At 48.4% G+C, this 22,558-nt stretch overlaps 8 protein-coding genes across 8 annotated transcripts; 2 read left to right on the forward strand and 6 right to left on the reverse strand.

The window, feature by feature from the left end:
* Positions 1–148: 148 nt before the first annotated feature.
* N7455_005151 (uncharacterized protein) lies at positions 149–2,520 on the reverse strand (the record flags this gene model as incomplete). Its single annotated transcript, XM_065604969.1, has 7 exons — positions 149–522; positions 581–840; positions 905–1,931; positions 1,989–2,106; positions 2,171–2,270; positions 2,330–2,384; positions 2,433–2,520. The coding sequence occupies 7 exons, from the start codon at positions 2,518–2,520 to the stop codon at positions 149–151; spliced, it is 2,022 nt and encodes a 673-aa protein (XP_065461869.1).
* Positions 2,521–3,047: 527 nt separating this feature from the next.
* N7455_005152 (C2H2-type zinc finger protein) lies at positions 3,048–4,141 on the reverse strand (the record flags this gene model as incomplete). Its single annotated transcript, XM_040962380.2, has 2 exons — positions 3,048–3,566; positions 3,665–4,141. 2 exons carry the CDS (start codon positions 4,139–4,141, stop codon positions 3,048–3,050), a joined length of 996 nt encoding a protein of 331 aa, XP_040807179.2.
* A 1,143-nt stretch (positions 4,142–5,284) lies between these two features.
* Positions 5,285–6,861, reverse strand: N7455_005153 (CFEM domain-containing protein; the record flags this gene model as incomplete). Its single annotated transcript, XM_065604970.1, has 7 exons — positions 5,285–5,636; positions 5,696–6,081; positions 6,124–6,191; positions 6,257–6,293; positions 6,344–6,528; positions 6,578–6,710; positions 6,763–6,861. 7 exons carry the CDS (start codon positions 6,859–6,861, stop codon positions 5,285–5,287), a joined length of 1,260 nt encoding a protein of 419 aa, XP_065461870.1.
* A 1,896-nt stretch (positions 6,862–8,757) lies between these two features.
* On the reverse strand, positions 8,758–10,911 carry N7455_005154 (C-terminal helicase domain-containing protein; the record flags this gene model as incomplete). Its single annotated transcript, XM_065604971.1, has 7 exons — positions 8,758–9,025; positions 9,071–9,588; positions 9,792–9,834; positions 10,012–10,037; positions 10,102–10,320; positions 10,362–10,418; positions 10,483–10,911. 7 exons carry the CDS (start codon positions 10,909–10,911, stop codon positions 8,758–8,760), a joined length of 1,560 nt encoding a protein of 519 aa, XP_065461871.1.
* Positions 10,912–12,565: 1,654 nt separating this feature from the next.
* Positions 12,566–13,816, forward strand: N7455_005155 (cupredoxin domain-containing protein; the record flags this gene model as incomplete). The annotated part of the gene is made up of 4 exons (XM_040955383.2): positions 12,566–12,910; positions 12,972–13,007; positions 13,072–13,140; positions 13,196–13,816. The coding sequence occupies 4 exons, from the start codon at positions 12,566–12,568 to the stop codon at positions 13,814–13,816; spliced, it is 1,071 nt and encodes a 356-aa protein (XP_040814162.2).
* A 932-nt stretch (positions 13,817–14,748) lies between these two features.
* On the forward strand, positions 14,749–16,305 carry N7455_005156 (uncharacterized protein; the record flags this gene model as incomplete). Its single annotated transcript, XM_040955466.2, has 1 exon — positions 14,749–16,305. One exon carries the CDS (start codon positions 14,749–14,751, stop codon positions 16,303–16,305), a length of 1,557 nt encoding a protein of 518 aa, XP_040814065.2.
* A 983-nt stretch (positions 16,306–17,288) lies between these two features.
* ilv3 (dihydroxy-acid dehydratase ILV3) lies at positions 17,289–19,356 on the reverse strand. The gene is made up of 3 exons (XM_040955469.2): positions 19,263–19,356; positions 17,805–19,195; positions 17,289–17,751 (listed from the first exon to the last, which is right to left on the reverse strand). Exons 1-3 carry the CDS (start codon positions 19,325–19,327, stop codon positions 17,384–17,386), a joined length of 1,824 nt encoding a protein of 607 aa, XP_040814168.2. The 5' UTR covers positions 19,328–19,356; the 3' UTR covers positions 17,289–17,383.
* A 1,050-nt stretch (positions 19,357–20,406) lies between these two features.
* N7455_005158 (acyl-CoA dehydrogenase family protein) lies at positions 20,407–21,778 on the reverse strand (the record flags this gene model as incomplete). The annotated part of the gene is made up of 2 exons (XM_040955369.2): positions 20,407–21,404; positions 21,457–21,778. The coding sequence occupies 2 exons, from the start codon at positions 21,776–21,778 to the stop codon at positions 20,407–20,409; spliced, it is 1,320 nt and encodes a 439-aa protein (XP_040814181.2).
* Positions 21,779–22,558: the final 780 nt, after the last annotated feature.

Here is a 22,558-nt window from a genome sequence, read left to right on the forward strand (position 1 = left end):
AGTACAATACGTAAAATGTCGGAAAGGTCTCCCGGACTACGGAGTATACAGGCCAAGTTATCACAGTCCCACTTATAAATGCAAGTATAAGTCCCGGACGTCTCAGCCCCTACTTGTTTTACCAACATCTTCAATTCTGTCATGGTAATTATGCATCTTCCTGGTCGTCAAGAAGCAACACATTGAGCTTCTGCAGTTTATCCTCGCAATGCACTTCCATCTGCATCACCACATCAACAGCGTCCTTTCGGGTGATAAGCAGTTGAGATACCAGCCAAAAGTTATACCCATTCTTATAGAACCCCATTGACGCCCATTCGTCACTTGTTACTCCATTGCGAAGTGCGATCCAGTAGTCACGCCAGCGGGATAGAGCAGTCCGGATGGCAATGAGGATAGAATCTTCAGGAATCGTGGTGTCTTTTGTGCCAACCCCGGCACTTTCCCCGGGATTCTTGGAATAGTCCATGCGTGTAGAACAACCGAGAAGTTTCACATGGGTGTTGATAAATGAGAATAAAACTAAACATGGAGTCAGCGGGTGCAAAGTACAAAAGAAAGTTTTTGGCTCAAGACGTACTATGAATTAAGATAAACATGTCTAAAGCAGTGAGGTCCATCGGATTCGACACAGGTGTTTCGTCGAATAAATTTTTGAAGGCCTCTGAAACCTTGAGGCCGCGTGAAAAGCGAAAATTTGGCTCCGCGAACGGATGCTCGGAGAAGAAAAGTGATTCATCGCAGGGCAGATCGCATTGCATTTCAGTGTGTGTCAGGCGACACGGGAAGTTTTGAAAGAAGAAGAATGCGCCATCCAGCAGCGAAATTATAGAAATAGTTCTGTCAATATTAGTAAGGGAGACCCAGGAACCTTCCAAGGTTGGAATGGAGGAAAGATAAGTACCTAATCCGACATTCTTTTTGTATCCACAAGTGCTCCAGGGCCTGGTCATCGGGAAGGTGACGGGCTTTGACAAGGTCAATCCGTCGAGCAACCTTCACAACATCACCGAATCGAGTTTCCATCACGCGGTTTCGAGACGAACGGTTTCCTGCCCAGTATTGGACAATGGTGATGATAATTCCGGCCTGAAATTTCTTGAACCAATCCCAATCACTGTTTTCCTCGCCAAAACACCGGCTACCCGAGAACGTGGCGCTGATTTCACTCTCTGCCGAGAAAACATCACTCGCAAAGATAAACAGCTCTGCAAAATCCAGCACTTTCTTCGCGATGTATACTTCCCTCTGGTCGCTACTGTACATTGCGCCCATAAAGACCACCGCAGCTAAGAGTGGTGGGGGAACTGTCTCCGGATCAAAGGATATAGGAAGTATGGGACAGCTGGGATGCCAGTATTTGAAATAGAGCGCAATGTATTTTCGTATGCGCGCAGTGATCAATAGAAAGTTGAGATTCGCAGATATCTCCTCCTGAGCTTTGGAGTCAAGCGGGACCTGCCACGCTTGTGTTAATATTAAATGAATTAATGTCGTCGCGAACGGTCGCTCCGGTTCAAAGATCGGTGGATCTCTGGGCAATGTAGTAGGATGCTGCCCTGGAGGGATGCCGGGCTGGTAGCTCAGTTCATCGGCATGATAAGGATTCTCCGTGGGCTTATGTGCATCACCAAAAGGGCCGTGGAAAAAATCTAGGAATGTATCTTGGAAGAATTGCGGCGCGAGAGAGTCGGAGTCGATAAAGCCAGACCCGTATTCTGGCCGAGCGGTATCGATGCTGTATGGAAACCCTGTGCCCTGCGATTGCTCGAGATCATTTGTATTATGATAGTTGAAACTGCGCGTACGATCACTGCGCGGGGGAAGTCGAAAGGTTTCTGTGAAGCTATCGGTGCCGCCATTAAGTAGGAACTTGATCGATCCTCGGTCGGATGATGGCTCTTCACAGATTTCGGGTTCCACCGATACTTCTGTATGGCTTGTATGAGTCTTCCATTGCAACCAAATTGACCCAAAGCTTGTCGTACCTTCTTCAATCCCGAGGTGGCTAGCACCTGCCGTCCGCGCGTTGTTGCACGTCAAGTTTCTCTTCTGACATGATCCGCAAGGGCTTCCTCCATCGCACCGTAGTTTCATCGTGGTACACTATTCAACCAAACAAAAGTTAGTTCCTATGGTGAAATTTCATGTAATCTAGCCACGGACTAACCGATTGACAGGCATGTCGCCGCCTACCCCTCTGACCCGTCTCCGGAATTTCGCGACCCGCGCGCTTGGCGCAATCAGTGTAATGGACGCGCAGATTGTCACTAAATTCCAAGTATCAGATTCCAGAGTTGGTATTATAGATTGTCTTGGCTTATCTAACCAGCGCGCGAACGAGCTATTGCAGAATACACAGGGATATGGTTTCTGGCCTGAATCTGTTGAGGTTCAGTATGTGGCATGGGTAGCTGCAGGACGGGACGTACGTCGCAAATGGTGGCGTTTGAGGTGATCAATGCGCGTGAATGCACGCTCACAGACATCACAGCGGAAATGCTTGTCCGTCGGCTTCATGGTGGGCCGGGGAGGAGGGGGATATCCGGGGTAAAGCAGAAACCTCCAGGGCTGAGACCTCGGGAGGGAACGACATCGGAGTCCGTGGGGGGAAAGGGTGAGGTATTGGTATTTCAGTGGGGTCCATACGGAAGAGGTAACTTTTAGACCCTTTTTAGCGCTAATAAATACTTTACAATATTACCAGTTGAGTACGGTATGGTCAGTTCCCGACATCACCATCCGTGACGCCAGGTTTGATGAAGATGGAGGATTACTTGGATGTGAACAAGGGTCACATTCTGGGGCTGGGTTTTCTTTGAATGCTTCATTGTTTCCTCTTGGAACTACGCCTTCAAAGATATGAACATGTCATTTATCAATTAAGTCAATAGAAACTGCAAGATAACGAGTAACTAGATACTAAGAGTGCATATGGCACAATGTTGATAAGTTACTAGACCTTTATTCCATCACAAGTTAATTGCTGACCTCAAGCAAACCATCACCGTGTGGTTTCCTCCCAAGCAAATTTCATCGTTGAGATTTCAGAGCGAAGTGATCACCTTACGGTTAAGAATAGCGTCATTCAGTCGTCGATGGACTCTTTGAACGTCCCCGAACCGGATGTATCCGCACGACTCACTCTCCAAGTGACTGAACAAAGCACCTAGAGAGATAAACTCTTTGTTGCAACCGCCACGCGTGTTGAGGCAATGGTAGATCTTCTGCCTGTGGAATAGCGAGTTGAGATGCGAGTTTAGACCGGTCATCGAGTTGAAACGCCTCTGGCACAGGTAGCACACAAAGCGTGTACCATCAAAGGCACAGTCTGTGGCATAGTAGCGTACGTCCTGGTCATTGTGCCATCCAATCTGCTTGTTTGTGACAAGCTCGTTAGGGTCAAGGCGTTGGACCATCTGGTGGATTGTCTCTCGGTTCCACTGGACAGCACTGGGGCAGGTACCATATTCGAGGTGATGGGTGACACCACTCGCAGTGACAAAGTGAGCTTTGCAAAATGGGCAGACGACCTCAGTGCCCCGATGAATCTTCGAGTTCAAGTGCTATTCATAGATAAGACGGACACAAATTAGTCAAAATCCTACAACCAACCAGAGCCTAAGGGCTGGGGATCTCCCTGAGATTGGCTTGGTTCTCATACCTGGCGAAGACAGTTCTCATTAATGAAGTGCCGATCGCACTCGGTGCAGTAGTTCTCGTAGTGTCCTTCGTCCTCCATGTGCTGGTCAGCAGCTTCATGGGTGTGGAACATTTGGGAACACGTCTCGCAGGAAATCGTTGGCTCCCAATGGTTCTTGGCATTCATATGCTGATTGACAGCAGCCTGTGAAGAGAAGGTACGGGTGCAGGTTTCACATTCAAAGACTGGTGCCCAGTGATCAAGCGCATTCATGTGCTGCTCGCAGCCATGCTCAGTCCGAAATTGTTGAGGGCAGGTCTCACATTCAAAAACTGGTGCCCAGTGATCAAGCCCATTCATGTTCTGCTCGCAGCTATGCTCAGTCCGAAATTGTCGAGGGCAGGTCTCACATTCCACCCAATGGTCATATTCGTCCATGTGAGCGTCGCAGTCCTCGAGGTAGCGGAACTCGAAGTCACAGGTGCCACATTCGTGCATATTGACTTGAAGACATAGAACCGGATGAGGAGATGTGGATAACAAATACTGAGTGATGAGTGGGTTGACAAGAAGCAAGATGATACGAAAGGGTTGGAGATATCTTGCAGAGAGGAGAGAGGTGTAAGATGGAAATAGAGCGAGGCGGAGGGACAGGTTTTTGTTTGTCGCATAGCAAACACCCGTCAAACCGTGTACGCGCGGGCACTAGTTCTAGTCTCGAGAGATTGTTATATTTTTATTATCATATATTTCTTGGCTCACTTTATTTTACCTTGTTTGATGTACTTTTTCCTATATTATAAGGGCACAGGAACTGAAAAAAGGCAAGAAGAGTACACACCGAATTCCACAATTTGCATCCGCATTGTCATAATGATCATATAAACCCCGCGCTCTTGCAGATAGCAATCGAATAGCTTGTGTTTTGGAATTCATAATGACCTAATTATATTTGGCATGTGGCTATCATCGTCGATGGCGATCCTGCTTTGATCCGTCACTGTAAACGGGTCGTATCTCTAGAGCTGGCGCCTAAGCTGTGATGCAAATGTGCTGGATCGAGATTCGTAGTAGAAGTCGATAGACCTCATCAGATTGTTCGATCGTGATATCTAGCTGTTTCTGATATACGGAACATGACTTCTCTCTCACTGATAAGGCTTTGCTGTTACAATTGAGCTATAAACTTTGGATGATGGAAATTTACTACTTGGGAAACCCCGAAAGTTGAGGCAACCTTATAGAGCTTAGCTAAACAACGGAAAATACTTACAAGGGAATTTCGTACCCCGGAACATGGTATATATGTATGAGGAAATACGAAGTCGCAAGCCATCTTTCGGTCACGATATTTATTTGTTGTAGTGGAGTACTACGAGGGGTAAAAGTAGAAGAAGTTGTTATTTGTGAAAACTAATAATTGAGGGTTTAAATACCCTATCCATCAAAAACCATGCAAAGTACGCTTAGTTTGCAAATAAACATGCATGTCTGCATGTCTATATGTTCAACAGTACTATGTAGAGCCTAGCTTATTATGAGATCAGTTGATGTTTGAAAGAATCTAGTATCTATGTATTAAAAGATCTCATCTACAATGGATATGTAAATATATAACAAGTAAAAGTGCAAATTCATCCATCATTGCCCATGTTTCGGCATATCGACCAACTCCACATCACTATCCGCTGGCGACCGAGTCTCATAATTCACCGAGTAGGTAACAGACTTGTTGATATTGCTGTTCGCCGTAGGCATTTTGTTATAGTACTCAGCCATGTTAGATGGCTCCGTTCGGTTCGATGATCCCCCCAGGAATCGAGGGAACCATCGACCGATGAGAGCTCTGAATGCAGGCAAGCAAGCGCACATAACAGAGATCTGAGATTCGATGACGGACCAGTGCATGAGGGGGTATAGGCCGAGAGTCTCATTAATACCCCAGCGGTTGGTCCAGAAGACGATGACTCGGATTATCGCGATGATTGTCAGACTATTGAGATTGGTTAGTGACAAGTAAATGAAACCAAAGCCAAGCTAGGGAGTGCATACACAGAGCCCACGATAAACATAGCTGCCACAGTTAGCTTCTTTCGCAGAGGCAACTGCAACTTGATCACTTCATACACCGGCATGACGATCAAGATGAAGTCGACAAAGATGTTCACCAGACAGTTAACAAGAACTGCGGTTATAAAATTGATGCAATGTCCAGGTTCCTCGTGCATCCAGCCGACCCATGTTAGGCGTGTCGGCAAGCAACGGAAGGCATCCACCGAGGCCCAGGTGATACCGATCGCGGCGTTGGCACAGATGAGTCCGTATGCTAGATAGCGGAATGTGCGTGCTTGGAAGATGCGGAGTAGGAAGAGGCACACGGAGATCTTTGCGAGGGAAATTTGGACCTTATACATAACGGCCATAGCTTGGAAATACTGCTATTGTTAGATTAGAATTGAGCCTTGGAGAAGGGTCCGAACCTGGTAGAACCTGGTGATCGAGGGAAAAGGGACGTCCCAGATATTTCGTCCGAAGCCGTTTCGGATCACTGATTTGTTAGTTCTTCTTTCTTGTGAAATCTGGTGAAATCGATGACCGAGAGTGCCGGCTTACTGTAAATATCCAGAACATATATGGCTACTCCTATGATCTGCAAGGCTGTTAATACCGGGCGAAAGAACGCAAAGAAGTGACACTGACATATGAGACAATTATTGTATAGTCATCCCATCCCCATCCGCCAGCGAGGCCGCTGCTCTTGGCGATCATTCTCATGACGAAGAAAAACGACGCAAGAACAAAAGGGATTAGAGTCGAGGCCTTAACCACCGCGGGGCCTTTGCGTGGTGTTATATCGCATTCTTTTTCATAGAGACGTTTTGTAGCTAGCAGAGTTAGACCAGGCTTGGTATATCAATCACGATAGAGACGCACTGAAGAATTCCTTTGACGTGCAGTTACTTTCAGCACAATCTAACAGGGCTGCGGGACGAGAGCTACTGGCACAGAAGCATGATGTATTGTTGCTCAGTGAGCAATCAGAGAATAACTGGTTGTTACAAGTGGTCTAGCACATGCTCATTAGCAATAGATACAACTGCGTTGGGAGATGAACGTACCGCGCAAGATGGGAAGACATTTGTATCCCAGTCTGCTGCATGGATGCCCACTATAAGCAGAGCCAGAAGGGCAAAAATGAACAAATGACCCCTCATCATAGTGGCAGACGTGTTCAAAGACAACGTTGAGGTAAATAAGAGGGGGGGGGATTTTTCCCCCTGGGCAGTAGCAGGTTTTCTAATTTCGATATGAATGGCCCCGAGTCAGTAGCGTGGACGCTACTTGGACATTAAGCTTATCTACTTCGCACGATGGCGTCGGGAATATTTCCTACATGGTAGGTATAGATCTCGATTGGTAAACATAAGCAGCCAATCACGATTGGAAAATAAGGAAATGCTCCACTTTCAAAGCTGGTTCAAGTGAAACGAGCGCCTCCAGAGCTGATTCCGGTGAGCACCAAAGCGCCGAAGCGGGAACCTGTTTTTCCAGAATATTTCCGCAATGGGTTCTGGGATCGGAGGCCACGCGACGACAACCACATAATTGCAAGAAACAGGTTGGTTGTCCCCACCCAGAACCGTGGTTAGGAAGTCCCTCGGTGGTTTCTGTACAGTTGGGATGTCAAGGAACACATCCGAGGTCGATTTTTTTCGTCGCCAAGAAACCAGACAGACTCCAGACCTCGATAGATCGGCGCCAGTATGCGCCCCAATTCGCCGGGAAAATGGAATGGAATGAAGATCAACAAGTTTTTAAATGAAACTAGCAGATTTAAAAATCAAACCTTCGATTTAATTACGTACATATCAATGTTTATTTATAGCGAAAACAACAATGGCAATGTTCGTACGGAGTACATGGTACATCGATGTACCAACATCCAGCATACTTCACGCTGCAATATTCGCTGCTAAAGGAGGGTAATGTACAATATAAACCAGTGATATTGGATGTTTGGTACAGTGTGAGACTCATGGCTAGGGGATGAACACTACGAAGGAATGCGCTAGATCAAAGGGAGACATCAAGCCCCAGAAATGCTCCACTAGTCCAGATTCAGGATCAATAAGGCGGGTTTTTTATACGGAGTACGGAGTAGAATGTGCTGCAATTGATCATTATTATTGTATGGCTTGGGAGGGGAGAGCAGCTGAAGTCGCGGCAAACATACTATGTTTGAAACACGCTTGTCGAACTAGTATTTACCACGGTTGCAGATCTTGCTCAGACTCTACTTTGTACTCCGTACTTTGTACATCTTAAGCCGATCATTAAAGGAGAATCTGGAGGTTCAGTCACTATGTGCCCGAAATCCGACTGTATACAGACGTCAAGGGACTCGGAACGCATTGCAATACCTAAATAAGACGAGATCTCTGATGCTAAGCCTCCTAGTTCATTATGTGTCTTAGGGCTTGGGCCTCCGACCGTTGAGCCCCAAGGTTCCAATGGATATTTTTAAATACATAAGACTATGGCCTCTTCTGAAGGGTAGATTATTCACACTCGGAGATCAATTATTCAACATTTAGCTCGAGTGCTTCGTTACCTATCATTTCCAAACGCCAGGTTGCCTGAATATGCGCCAAATTTTCGATCGTTGTTCTAGCCTCGGCATGAGACATGAGACACCGGCGGCGTTTAGCGCTAAGGGCCACCCCCTTTACAGGCCGTATAGCGTTTCACAAAATTCCAAGGGGCGAGGAAGCACATCTGGCATAAAACAATTCTGACCTTCATACGCTTAAAGGAGATTCTTCAACGAACACTTTACGTGCAACGTTACTGTCACCAACCGCCTTCATATAGGACTGGTGTAGCTAATCGTAGCGGATTCTTCAATATCACCCGCTATAAATTGCAGTACGCATTAACGGGAGCGTCGACTAGCAAACCAACAATTCACAAAAAAACGAACGTTTGTCCAATTCCGAGCTATCAGTTCTAGTCGTACATAGTCCATATCCTTACAAGGTGTTGGAGGACTACTACTAAGGTGGGGAGAAAGCAGAAGAGGTATCAGGATCAATTGAGAGCTAGGAAACCAAGGTTTAGTGTTTGGAGGAGGAGCCACGCAAGGAGTACTGCCGACCGCTCTTACTCTTGCCTTTCAACCCAAGGTCCCGGTAGTCTTCCATCGTCAACCGATCCGCACAGTCTGAGCCGATGCCAAGCATGAGGCTTAGCAGCTGGTTGGCGAGTTGCTCAATAGTCGCGTCACGATCTTCGGTGGACTCGGGGACCTGTCGCTCGAGGAAAGGGCGGTATTGGGCGGCAATCTGCGGGAGCACCTTGGCCGTGTTGTTGAACTCCATGTACCTCTGGATGGTGTGGTCCATAAATAGCAGCCACGCCCGCTGCTACTCCCGCTGACCGAGGCGGTGGATACGCCCGATAGTCTGGAATAGGGAGTTGTGGTTGAGAGCTGACTCCATCAGGATGATGCGGCTGCATTGCGAGTGCATGTTGAGGCCGATGGCACCGCAGTTGTACGTGGTCACGAGGGCCTGGATGGACGAGCTGGGGTCGTTAAAGAGGGCAATGGTGTTGGAGCGCAGACTGTTCGGCATGCCGACCCGGACAACCACAAAGTCGAGGGGGAGGGTGCCGAGGAACATTTGGACTAGCCACATGGTGAGAGGCCAGTGGCAAAAGATCAGGAAGCGGGGCTGCGAGCTCGCCGAGTGGAAGACACCTTGCTGGACCAGGATGTCCCGCCCAATGCGCACAAAGTCGATGATATTGACGTCAATGTGGTGAAAGAAGGTGCGTTCTCCGGGGTACGTGCGCTTGGCATAGTAGGGGAATGACACCAGCTTCCACGCATGATCCGGACGGCATCGTACGCAGAACGCATAGTATGCGGGGCCCTGCCGAAGTATCTGTTGCACCAAGCTAAATCACATATTTCTGGCCTAGCCAATGTGAGGTTTCGACGGGCGGGCCAGGTAATGCCAGTCATATATATTGAATTCCTCCATTATCAGATGCCGTAGGCCACCCGGGTGATTCCCGTCGAAATCCTCACCCAGACATTCAAATAGCCCTGGTAGTACAATGCTTCCGTCTCGATCTAGCTACTGACCGAGATCCCGAACAGCGGGGTCGGCGTCTCGGCCGCAGCAGCGCTTATACAGTCGAGCGAACGTCAACGATTGTATAAGCGCTAGGTTCGCAATCCTCGGCGTACCAACCCGCGATCAGGAACCGCCATCCCGTTTTTAGATTACTCACCACATTTTTGAACCAACCCTTATGCCGACCTTTCATCTTATCCTATACCCTAAGGTTTGCGTATAGCTCACCTAACCGTCGGAGCAATTCCAAAGGCCTAAGCGTTTACACAGCCCGTGGGTATAGAGATTGCAGAGAGATAGTGATAGAGGGGTATATACAGCACTCCGGGTCGCCATTGCCTTTCCAACCTGTCGGAGCAGCTGCTTCTTGAGGGTATCGGTCGGGAGCTTGGTCCCCCTTAGAATACGCCGGATTGCGGCATTTGTAAGGGCACAGCCACAGCTAGCAAGTGGATTCTTAGGAGTACGGCGTAGCCGCTTTTGAGGGCGAGGAAGAGGCTCGTCCTCGTCGTCCTCCTGTTTGTCCTCCTCATCGTCCTGCTCGTCGTCAGATGGCACAGAGGGGGTTGATGACAGACGATAACGGTGATAATATTGATGATGGCGTGTCGTCGCGGGGTCTCATCTCTGGGGATCTAGGAGGGTCTGCAGCGTTAGCAGCCCCCGTAGGTCGTGTTGGCGGCACGGGCGGTACTATACCCGTAGGCCGCATTCGGCAACCTGATCGAATTGAACAGATAAATCCATATGCCGGGCGGGCGGCTGGCCGACCATACGTACCCGCTGGGAGCTAGGGGGATCCAGATCAAGCATATCGACACCATGTTCGCGTTTCTCTGGGGGTGGGACGGCGACGGGATGTAGGGGGAGCTGGTGCAGCGACAGCACTGGGCGTCCAAGCCGTACCGCGAGCTGTTTCGCCGGAGCTTCGACGCGATCGCAGCGACGCACTCCCACGAGACGGTGCAGGAGTGGCAGGGGCTGGTTCACGCCACCTTCGTCCGCACCTACTGGGTGCTGCCGAACCCATATATAATAGAAAAATATAGTAATAATTAGAGTGGAAGAGAGAAGAGTGATTATCTGCTTGTATACAGTGCATTCATCTAGCAATTCTCGAGATTGCATCTTTAGTATTTAATTGGAATGTGGTGGTGGATTTTCACAATAGAATGTTTTTGAACAACCTGCCACTCTAGGCATAAGGATAATAGTAGTTAGCGTGCAAGGTTTCGTCAGAATTTGAAAGATCGATGATGAAAGAGCATTAGCGAGACGAACAAAGAAGGCTGAATAGCCAAGCGCGGCTAATAGAACAGGCGCCTTTTCGTGATGCGTAAATAGAGAAATGAAAATCCACACTCTAAGCTCTTGATCTTGTAAAAATCTTAGATTTCAAAGCTCCTTTGACACGTGCTTGGCTCGCGAATTTTCTAGCCTTGACGGTTTATTCTACCACTTCTATCTTGGCCTGATTTCATCCTCACGTTGTATTTTGCAATCGAATTCTCACACTAATCAAAGCAGTCCAACATTCCATTCGGATGAAACTTAGCAAAGTGATTGCGCTTATCAGAACTCATCCCTCGTTTTCGAAAAGTACCGTTAAATGTGGGGGTGGAGACGCGGTTATCAACCTGACATACTCAGCGAATCCAAACTTCTATAGGCTAAATAACAAAGGAATCTGAAATTGGCATTGAATGCTGAGACAAAGGCATCATGGGAAGGGCAGAGATTGAAAAGAAATCCTTGGCAACAGCATTGACCTAATAAGTCCTCGAATCATATACATCCATTTTATTCCAACCAACAGTTATACGAGTCTTGGCATTGACCATTGATCAGATCGTGGCAGTCCCTCAGCCTCACAAGGCAACGTGGGCTAGCCCTATACAGACAAGACCTAAACTATTTCAAGCAAGGGCTGCCGATACGATGCTAATGGTCTCAGCGATGTCATAATAATTGTTTGGAAAAATATATTAAATTACACAGAGTGGTCTGGATTCTCTGTACGGAGTACTTCATGTGACACAAGGATTCTCGAGTCATGTAGATGTGATATCAAGTTTTCTTGCGACCGCACTCCGAATTATGTTTGAGTACCGTTTCAAATCCTTTGAAATATTAAAGTCAAAAATTAAAACAAATCCATCAGACTCAAGTCTTTGTGAGGCGCAGAAAGTCTTTAAATAAAACAAAGAGGCCCGAGGGGAAGAAGTGGTGGGGTGGCGGCGCATGGGAGGATTCATCCATGCAAGCGTTGGTTTTGCTGACCGTAGCAAATCCCGTACCACCTATTAGCATGGTTAGGGTTCCATTAATCTGAGCTGAAGAGAGCAGTGGATGCTTCTACATAGTGCTTAGAGTGAGGTACGAGGGTCCTTGGGGAGACAGAAAGGTTTGCATCTGGAAGAGAAATAATGCACCTGTAAGAGTAAATGTACCCTTTGCAAGCGCGCTATGCGTTAGGTGAATGGCCAATTAGGAAGTTGATCTACATACGGAGTACTAACCCAGTAACTACTGCAGGCGAGGTCACTCTTCCTATCAGAAGAAGCCGTCAAAGGTCCATTGTGCAGTGTGCTCAGCCCAAACGCATTCCCAATACTACTCATCCTTGTCCAAGACCTGGCTTAGGAATTTGAATTCTTTGTCTTCTAACCTAGTCCTCTTTTCTCACCCTCGTCCCCATTTTCTCCTACTGTGGAAAATTCCAAATCACTAGCTTGCGGTGTGCATATTGCGTTGACAGACCGTCAGCCCTCCCCGGTACATGATGTTTGTGAGTCGATTAACATGGCCACTGGCATGGCTAGCTTTGGCAACCATGGCAGTGGCTGCCGGCTCTTCAGCAGCTGCAACTGCCACCACCACGACCTCCTCCGCGACCGGTACCAGCACCCACACAATCCAGGTGGGACCTAAGACAGATCCGCATCAATTTGTTCCAGCCAATATAACGGCCAATCCGGGCGATATCGTGGTCTTCGAATTTTACCCAACAAATCATTCTGTTGTGAAAGCAGATTATCTCGCTCCTTGTGTACCGGCAAGCGGAAACATCTTTTACTCCGGGGCCTTCGCGGATTTCAATGAGCAGGATGGACAACTCGTCGGACCAGTGAGTTGAGAAGCAAGATAAAATCTTCATCAAAACAACGCGACTAATATATGCAATGCAGGCCCCAACTTGGTCCCTGCGAGTCAACGATACCAAGGTATGCATATAATCCGACCCCATGGCCACAACCTTGGACTAAAGCTAACAATGGTTTGACGTAGCCCACATTCTTCTATTGCACTGCGATAGACTCATGCTTGAAAAATGGAATGGTCGGGGTGATCAACGAGGTATGACCCTCGGTTTCCCTCGAGCACGGATTCAAACTGACTTTTGAACCAACAGAACAAAACCCAGACGTGGGAAACGCAATACGCAAAAGCTCTGAAATACGAATATATGCTAGTCCCAGGCCAGTCCATGCCCCCCGAAGGCGACGGCGGCGGTTCCAGCGGTAACGACACAAGCGGCAATGGTAACTCTTCTGACAGTAAGCATGGCCTCAGCTCGGGGGCCATTGCAGGTATCGCCGTTGCAGCCGTGGTCTTCGTAGCCATATTGGTGGCATTGTTCTTCGTTCTCGGCCGCAACCGCGTGTACTCGCAGTGGATGTCTTCGCAAGATGAGCGCACGGAACGAACCGCACGTTGGGCAATGTTCAACCATGGCGAGGGACATGGCAACGGGAAAAGTGAAGCGGGAAGCAGTAGTGTCCCTACCCAGAGACCTACCCACAGGGCAACCCATAGCGATGTCACCGCCTTCTCTAGTCCGGATCCGAATGTGCGCACCTTGTCACCTGGGATAGGAGTTTCCTCCGGTCCCGGTTCCCCGTCAGCGCAACAGGGCCACTGGAGCTGGAATGAACCTCCTCCACAGCCCCGTGCAGGCGGGATGGCCACAGAGCTGGAGGGTCATCCTATTATCTGGGAGGCACCAGGCAGCACTCCAGGGTATCGTTCCTAAACATGTGTTAAAACTTTCGAGATACGGATGGGATGGGGAATGTCGCGTCGAGTCAGGGCGGCCTCGGCGAGGTCTTTATCTTTTTGGGGTTGTGGTGTTGGCTTTCAATTGTTTTCCTTCCGTGCGTGAATGGGTCTGCCCTTCTAGATATGTATATTGATACCTGTGATTCCTTTCCCGTTATATTAATTTACTTTGATTTGTTGATGCTTTAATTCCTGAATGGGTAAGCCTTACACCCGATTCTTCACATGCGCGCATCTCCTGTATTGCTGGGTCTTGTGGTCACCGTGCTGAAAAGAAGAGAGTAGGTGCTACGGGATATCGGAGGTACTAGATCGTGACGTCGAAGAACCCAAAGGAAACTCAATCGAGATGGGTTCATGAACTAGTAGATTAGCCCCTGATGGTAAACAAAGCGATTAGCACCCAACGAAACACGCGCCAACGAAGTAAAAAGCGCAGAGAAACAAGACCTAGCCGCGGAATATGCACCGAGCGATAGTCCCGAGGTCGCCAACTTGGCCATTTTCCTTCAATGCTCTTTCCAACTCGGGGATATTGAATCCGTTCCTTCTTGATGTCCTCTAATAATAGGTACTATGAGCGGTAAATGCTGTAGTTGTGGTTCATTTAAATTTGCTTGGCCTGGAGTAACTCAATTTAATATTTCATCTGGATTGAACAAAAGAGGATGTTGAATTGTGTGACCTCCATATAGGTAGTTGTTCAGTGGAAGGAATATCGACGTGCTGAATAGACGATAATTGTAATAAAACCGAGCATAACACAGTTACCACTGCGTTAAATGCTGTTGACTGTGTAATGTAGGTATGGAAACATATCGTAATTACGGTATTATTGATTAGCTGACTTTCCCACGCGCCCGCCGAAAATTATTTCCCAAGTGAATTGCATCAGCCATTATTATCATGTCCACACCATCAAAACGTCCAGCTTTGGGGATTTTGGGGACCCAAAAACAAGCTCTTCGAGTTTGGGCACAAAGTCAAAACCCCCGTCCATCGCAATCCCAATGTTCTGCTTGGTTTGAACGAACCTATGGACGGAGCCTCTCCCAATCGACCATCTCAGCTATTCTCTCCAATAAGTTCGACCACCTCGATGCTGGTCCGGCATCCACTTTAAGACGTCAACTGGCACCGCAATGGCCCCTCTTGGAGACACCACTTTATGAATGGCTTGCGAGCCAAGAATCCACACCCACGGCCGAAGTTATTATTACCAAAGCACGTGAAATCTGGAATCAAATTCCGGAATACCAGACCCTGCCACTTCCTCACTTTAGCAATGGGTGGTTAAATAGATTTAAGAAACGATATGCCACCCAGGTCCATAATCGCCAGGATGGCGTGTCTCTGCCCCCACCCCAAGCTGGTCGCAAGGAAATGAAAGCAATGAAGACGCTATGTGGTGAATTTCCAGAAGACGATATTTACAACATGGACGAGACCGGCCTTTTCTGGCGAAAGCCACCATTCGGCGCTTCCCCGGCTGAGGACCAATTAACAACAAACAGGGAAAATTCCCGCGTCTGCCTCATGCTCTGTACCAACAGCACTGGGGCAGATCGGCTACCCCTTTGGTTCATCGGACATACACATACGCCAGAGGCGCTTCGCAAGGCCAATCTCAAAGCTATGGACTGCCATTGGCGATATCACCGGCAGGCCTGGCTAACGCAATCGATCATGCAAGAGTGGCTGCTCTTCTTCTACGGCCATGTAGGGGAGCGCCGAGTTTTGCTTCTGTTAGACAATCATCCAGACCACCAAGCTGCCGTCGAAGCTACGCCGCCGCCTCCGAATGTGCATGTCCAACTGTTTCCCACTCAAACTCGCACATCGAATGAGCAGCAGCCGATCAACCTGGGAATTTCTCAAACTCTCAAACACTACTACCGCAGGCAATGGCTTGCGTATATTGTGGCCGGTATGGAATTACCCCAAAATCCAGTCCACACGATGAGTCTTTATCACACCATATCCTGGACCACCCGGAGCTGGCGTCATGACGTTGCAAACGCGATTATTTACAGAGCCTTCCGGAAAAGCAGTTTAATGGACCCGCAGATTGAGTTCATCACTGCCCCAAAATCACCGGATCTGACAACTCTCTACGAGACCGTCACACGGCTCAATCCTGATGGTCGAACGGTCACCAGCCTTGAAAACTTCACTCATCCCGTGGACGAGGACTTCGAGGGTGTATTAAATGTTGCCGGGTTTATCGTTGAAGGTGAACCCACTCTACAGCAACTGGACGACGCCATTGTGTCCATCCCACCCGAGCAACTCGTACCGCCTGCTGTAGATGCAGTCATTGGTATACAGACATCCATCCGATACTTGGTACATGAGTCTTGGGCCACTGCAAAGGACCTTCAGGCCCTCGAGAGAATGGAGAGAATGATCAATCGTATCGCTATTGAGGAGCGACGACAGGCGCACATTGGTCGTTTTGATTGAAGAAATCGACTAGGGACGGAGACAATCATCGTGTCAACTGGCGCCTTCATATCATTATTAATCAATCTTAGCTATACAATCGAACCAAAAAAGGGGGGATTTTCCTAATCGGGTAAAAGCTCTTAGGGAAAGAAAAATTACATTTCTATGTATCCTGTGGTTTGAAGTCTCACATGTCGGCGAGGACATTGTTCTTAATATGAAACCCCTAATTCACAATTATTTGAACCCACGAGACTTACTGGGCGTATTCTCACTTCTGCCTCAAACAAGGGCATATATACCATCCCCACCCCTTCAATTCATTACAAGCCCAACCTTATATTCCATACACAAATGGTGAACGCCATGGAATCCGAAGGATTGGGCTTTCTGAGATGAATGCATGGCTAACATTCCAGCAGTCATGGAGGCACCGGAAGCCGATAAGTACCTTACTAAAGAAGAGGCTGAAGATACGACTGAAGAAAAGACTGCTTCTCCCCCCGGCGAACAAGCAAAGAAATCACACACCGAGACTCATTTTGAGTCTTCGGGGATGCCGATAAGCCGCCAGGCTACTAGACGAGGGTCATGAACAAACGAAAAGTGCCCGGAACCTTACTCAACCACATGGTATCCATGCCGCTCCATCGCGAGCCAACACTCCAGGATAACATGAAGAACAGCAAGAGATAGATTGAAAATGGGGAACACTTCAATGCCCAAATCGGGCAATTCCAATATTACATTGAGGCCCTAGGAGGAAGGGTTCCTCCGGAGCTGTCCTATACGTGCTGTCAACGCCACGATGGCAAGTAGTTCACCTCATGTGTGTTGGTGCCAGGGCAAGGATACGTGCAGGGCGGCTGGTAAAACAACTAATACGTTGTGATCGTGTGATGGAGCATGGTGTGGAGGATAAGTAGAACACAAGAGCCCAATACAAATGAAAATTGCCGAAAGTAATCGGATTGAACAAGAAAGAAAGTATTATTCAAAATGATATCATATATAACACAGGCTCCGTAACGGGGAATCGCTTTTGTATTTCAGACAGGGCCCGAGACCAAATAAAAAAGAAAACCAAGGAAAGATTTTACTCTACAGCATCAGTGATACAACCCAGGCTGGCATCCTGGACGTTTCTGGCATATTTGCCTAGAGTACCACGCATGGTAAGACCAGTCTCGGGGAGATCGCCAGCAGCCTTGCGGGCTTCCCACGTCTCCTTGCGGGCGGCGAAGTCAGCATCGGAGAGCTCGACATCAAGAATGCGCTTGTCGGCATCGATGGTGATGACGTCACCGTCGTTGACAAGACCGATGGGGCCACCGACGGCAGCCTCAGGGACAATGTGACCGATCAAGAAACCGTGAGAACCGCCGGAGAAACGACCGTCAGTGATGAGGGCACACGAGTTACCGAGACCGTAACCCATGAGGGCACTGGAGGGCTTGAGCATTTCTATAAAATTGTTAGCATTATGGTCAACGATCATGTAGATTTGTTGCACATACCAGGCATTCCAGGGCCACCCTTGGGACCGCAGTAGCGGATGACAACAACGGTCTTCTCCTCCTTCTTAATTTCTCCACGCTCCAGAGCGGCGATGAAGTCATCCTCACCATCGAACACACGGGCCTTTCCGGTGAAGGTCATGCCCTCCTTACCGGTGATCTTGCCGACACTACCACCGGGCGCCAGAGAGCCACGGAGGATCTGAATGTGACCAGTCTCCTTGATAGGGTTGGAGAAGGGGCGGATGATCTTCTGGTCGTCGGGGAAGCCAGGGAGCTTCTCCAGGTTCTGAGCCATGGTCTCACCAGTAACGGTCATACCAGAGCCATCAATAAGACCCTCCTTGAGGAGCAGCTTCAGGAGTGCGGGGGTACCACCGACAGTGTGCAGATCGGCCATGACGTACTTGCCAGAGGGCTTGAGATCAGCCAGGAAGGGAATCCGGTCGGACACGGACTGGAAGTCATCAATGGTGAGCTTGATGCCGACTGAGTCAGCGATGGCAATCAAGTGCAGCACAGCGTTGGTAGAGCCACCGGTGATGTTGACAACAACCATGGCGTTCTCGAAGGCCTGGCGAGTAAGAATATCGCGAGGGCGAATGTCCTCAGCGAGCAGTCTCTTGATGGCACCACCAGCGGCGAGACACTCAACGTACTTGGCCTGGGAGTTTGCCGGGTTGGAAGATGAGCCGGGAAGGGTCATACCCATGGTCTCAATGGCGGAAGCCATGGTGTTGGCAGTGTACATACCACCACAAGCTCCCTCGCCGGGGCAGGCGTGGCGGATGACGTCAAAGCGCTGGGGCTCGGTGATCTCCTTGGTAAGGAATTGACCGTAGGCCTGGAAAGCAGACACGATATCGATATCGGCGTTGTTCTGGGTAGCAGCGCAGCCGGGCTTGATGGATCCACCGTACACCATCAGACTGGGGCGGTTGATACGGCCCATAGCCATCAGAACACCGGGCATGTTCTTGTCACAGCCGGGAATACTGATGTTGGCATCGTACCACTGTCCACCCATCACGGTCTCGACGGAATCGGCAATAAGGTCACGACTCTGCAAAGAGTAACGCATACCGGTGGTACCCATACTGATTGCATCACTGACACCGACGGTGTTGAACTGGAAGCCAATCAAGTCCTGATCCTGGACACCCTGGCGGACCTTGTTGTTCAGGTCAAGCAGATGCATGTTGCAAGGGTTGCCGTTAAACCACACTGACGAAATTCCGACCTGGGCCTTGTTCATATCCTCCTCTTTCAAACCAACTGCGTACAGCATTGCCTGGGAGGCACCCTGCGACTTGGGTTGGGTAATGGTGCGGGAGACCTTGTTGAGGGCCTTGTCATTCTGGAAACGAGGGAGAGTGGTTGAGAGAGTCCGACTAAAGAAGAAAAAGAAGTTAGTAACCAGAGAAGCCATTGACTCAAAATCCAATTGTATCAACTTACACAGGGTTAGCCCGGGACAAGCTCCGGAGAGTGGTGGGCACACGGGCCCGAGTCTGAGGAAACATGATGAAATGGATGTTATCCCAAAACCACCAAATAGAGCAATACAATTGAAAGTCTGGAGAAGAGAGGGGGACAAGAAATAAAAGACGGAAGCTCAAGGGAGTGGGTCCGCCGCTCCGACAATCGCACCGGAGAAGGGCAATAACTCCCCGCCAATTGGGGACGCGTCGTTGTCAGCCCGTTACTGGGGGAATGCGCACATTCAACTTACATCCACACATATATGCTAAAAGGCCATCCATGCACTCGATTGATCTTGTTACCCTGTATGTGTAGCCTTTGGTCGACGGGGCATTCTAGCGCTCATTTGCAGACTAACATCGGACAAGTGTTGGGCCACCTCGTAGATGCTTGTTTGCTAGTAGACTGAGCTTTTTTTTCGGATGGTTTTTCTAGGGTATATATACCCTGGTTTGCTAGAGTTGTATAGATCACGATTCTTCCTTTGCTTTTTTCCCTCCATAGTGGTAGCCCCCAACAATAAAACCAACGCAGGGGACGCGTGAGGGGAAATTGCGGAAATCATCGAGAATTACACCCAAGTACTACATACATATATGTACGTACCTATCAACGTCAACTCATGATCTTGTGCATGATATCTGACCGATTACAGAAACATGGAAGATTAGATATCTTCCTCGAATGGGGAATGAATCATGGCGATTACCAGTTTCTAAGCGATGGCCTACCATCCATTGGCAAGGCTCACATTCTTCCCCCAAACCCGAATGGCTTGAGCGGGAATTTGCATGGTTCTCGGCAGTGCGATGCTCCGCTCGCGTTGGGTCTCCTATACCGCGCCATTTTTCCGGAAACCGCTAGACTTCCAATCGGCGGCATACCTCTGATGTCGACACAAAGATGCTAATCAGACTTATCGAAACATACTTCCATCGAGCCCTAGATCAACTAGTCCCTGGCAAAACCACACAAGACATAAAATCCTTAAACAGTCAGAAGTTCGCACACCGAAAGAAAGGAAAATTTCAAATCCCTAGAAATAAACACAGTTCCTGCTTCTTTTCATCTGACAGCTAAATGTGTGTTTGATTCTATGCTCATTTATTGTACATAGTATCTAGTAGCTTCTGGGTAAATCAAGAACCTTCTCGCTCACGTAATTCAAGATCATTTCTCGACTCACAGGCGCAATGCGAGGTACAAAACATTCGCGCATATATCGTTCCACGTCATACTCAACCGCATATCCCATACCACCATGTGCCAGAACTGCCCGCTCACACGCCGTGAAAGCAGCCTCCGCAGCCAAATACTTGGCACTGTTACACGCGACACCAATCTCATGGAAAGGCACCGATCCATCGTTGGTATCATACAGACGTGCTGCATGGTAGGTAGCCAGCTTCGCCGCCTCCAGTTTCATGAATGCATCAGCCAAGGGATGCGCCACACCCTGGTTCTGGCCAATTGGCCGTCCAAAGACAACCCGGTCCTTAGCGTACTGCGAGGCCTTTTCTAGAGCGGCATAACCAAGACCAAGTGCCTCACCGGCCAGAAGGCATCGCTCCGCGTTCATGCCGTGGAGGATGATCTTGAAGCCTTGGTTCTCCTCGCCAACTAATGTGTTCGCAGGAATCTTATAGTTCTCAAAGAAGACTTCGTTCGCATCCACAGCGCGTCCGCCCATCTTCTTGATCTTGCGCAGATCCAAACCAGGGTTCTCACGGTCGATATCGATACAAAACAAAGAGAGACCCTCGCTGGTCTTCTTAACTTCTTCAAGGGGCGTTGTTCGGGCGAGAAGGATCATCTTTGACGCCACTTGCGCGCACGTAATCCAGATCTTCTGCCCGGTGACCGAATATCCGTCATTGGTCTTTTTAGCCAAGGTCGTGAGCTTCAGTGTCTCAAGGCCAGTGTTTGGCTCGGTGACACCAAAGCATGTGCGCCATGTGCCGTTGATAATATTTGGAATGGTCGTCTCCAGCTGCTCCTTGGTGCCGAACTTAGCCAATGGCTGTGTGGCATAAACGTTGGCGTGAATTGCCTGGGCACCGGCCATACCTGCGCCAGATTGTGTAATTGTCTGCATCATCATTGTGGCTTCAGAGATACCTGGAAGAAAGTCAGCGATTTGTACGAGAATAAAACGTCTGCGTAACTGTACCTAGACCAGCGCCTCCGAGGGATTCGGGCAAAGCAATGCCAAGCCATCCATCCTTAGCCAATGCGGCATGGAATTCCTTTGGATCTTTTTCTTGTTGATCACGCTCCTGCCAATATGTATTCGGGAATTTTGAACAAATATGAGAGATCGCTTCACGGACTGTAAGCTGCTCTTCGGTAAAGCCGGTCATCCCCATAATGTCACGCCGGCCTGAGGTGGAGAATGCCACGCGACCTTGAGGGAACATTCCAGTTCGACATGAACCTCGCAAAAGTGTAGGCCGTTGCGACCGTAGAGCATGTTTGAGTTGTGATCGATACATGGTTGCAATTCTTTCTGATGTTTTGGAGAAGCTTCTCGGTTGGGTCGAATATATACCATTTACGTCGTTCGCATATAGCCGACTCGGCATCTTGGCATTATCGAAGTGCCAACAGTATGTTCCGGTGTATGTCCGATTATTGTCTTACTAGCCTATATCTTCTTTATAACCGAGTCCTTCATAGGAGAATATCTATTAGTTAGTAATCGTTGAAGAGATTCAAGAATTTTATGAGTTTTCTAATTCGAACCTTTCGGGGCATTCTTCCCTCTTTACCCCAATGCGGGGGCGTGCCGTGGGCTAGCGAACAGCCTTTTGTCAAATAGTCACTTGTCTAATATTGAAATAATTTGTTGATAGAAAAAACAACAATCTTGGGATTAAAAGAAATGTGGTACATGCGAGATGGAAATAACTAACTAGCAGATCCCATGGCTAACTATGGCAGTATCCGGGGGCCTAGTGCAACATAGAGCTATAATTGATGATACAGTGTGAAGTCAGAAGGAGAAATTTATTTGACTCATTAATCAGAATGGTCTGGCCGAACAACATCTCTGCATAACTAACCCATATGCTAGATCGAATATACTAAGACCATATTATATAGTTACCGTTTCGACAAAGTCACGACCAAACCATTAACTGGGTGTTAATCAAAGCGTACATACTTCGATTTTATAGAGATTGTAGTCGAAGGTTGAACCTCTTTGTATTCTTTTTACCCTACAACAAAGGACTACCACTCAAAGCAGGTCATCTGTATATGTCGATTTGTAA

The sequence above is a fragment of the Penicillium solitum genome (assembly GCF_028829755.1).
Source record: "Penicillium solitum strain IBT 25940 chromosome Unknown utg000003l_segment0_segment0, whole genome shotgun sequence".
Taxonomy (NCBI): domain Eukaryota; kingdom Fungi; phylum Ascomycota; class Eurotiomycetes; order Eurotiales; family Aspergillaceae; genus Penicillium; species Penicillium solitum.

Bases quoted from the DNA above. Each gene is read 5' to 3' on its own strand.
- ilv3 (XM_040955469.2), bottom strand. From the start codon at position 19,327: ATGTTTCCTCAGACTCGGGCCCGTGTGCCCACCACTCTCCGGAGCTTG. The intron at 19,196-19,262 runs GTAAGTTGATAC...TTTCTTCTTTAG, and splicing joins TTGTCCCGGGCTAACCCTGT to TCGGACTCTCTCAACCACTC. The intron at 17,752-17,804 runs GTATGTGCAACA...ACAATTTTATAG, and splicing joins GGGTGGCCCTGGAATGCCTG to AAATGCTCAAGCCCTCCAGT.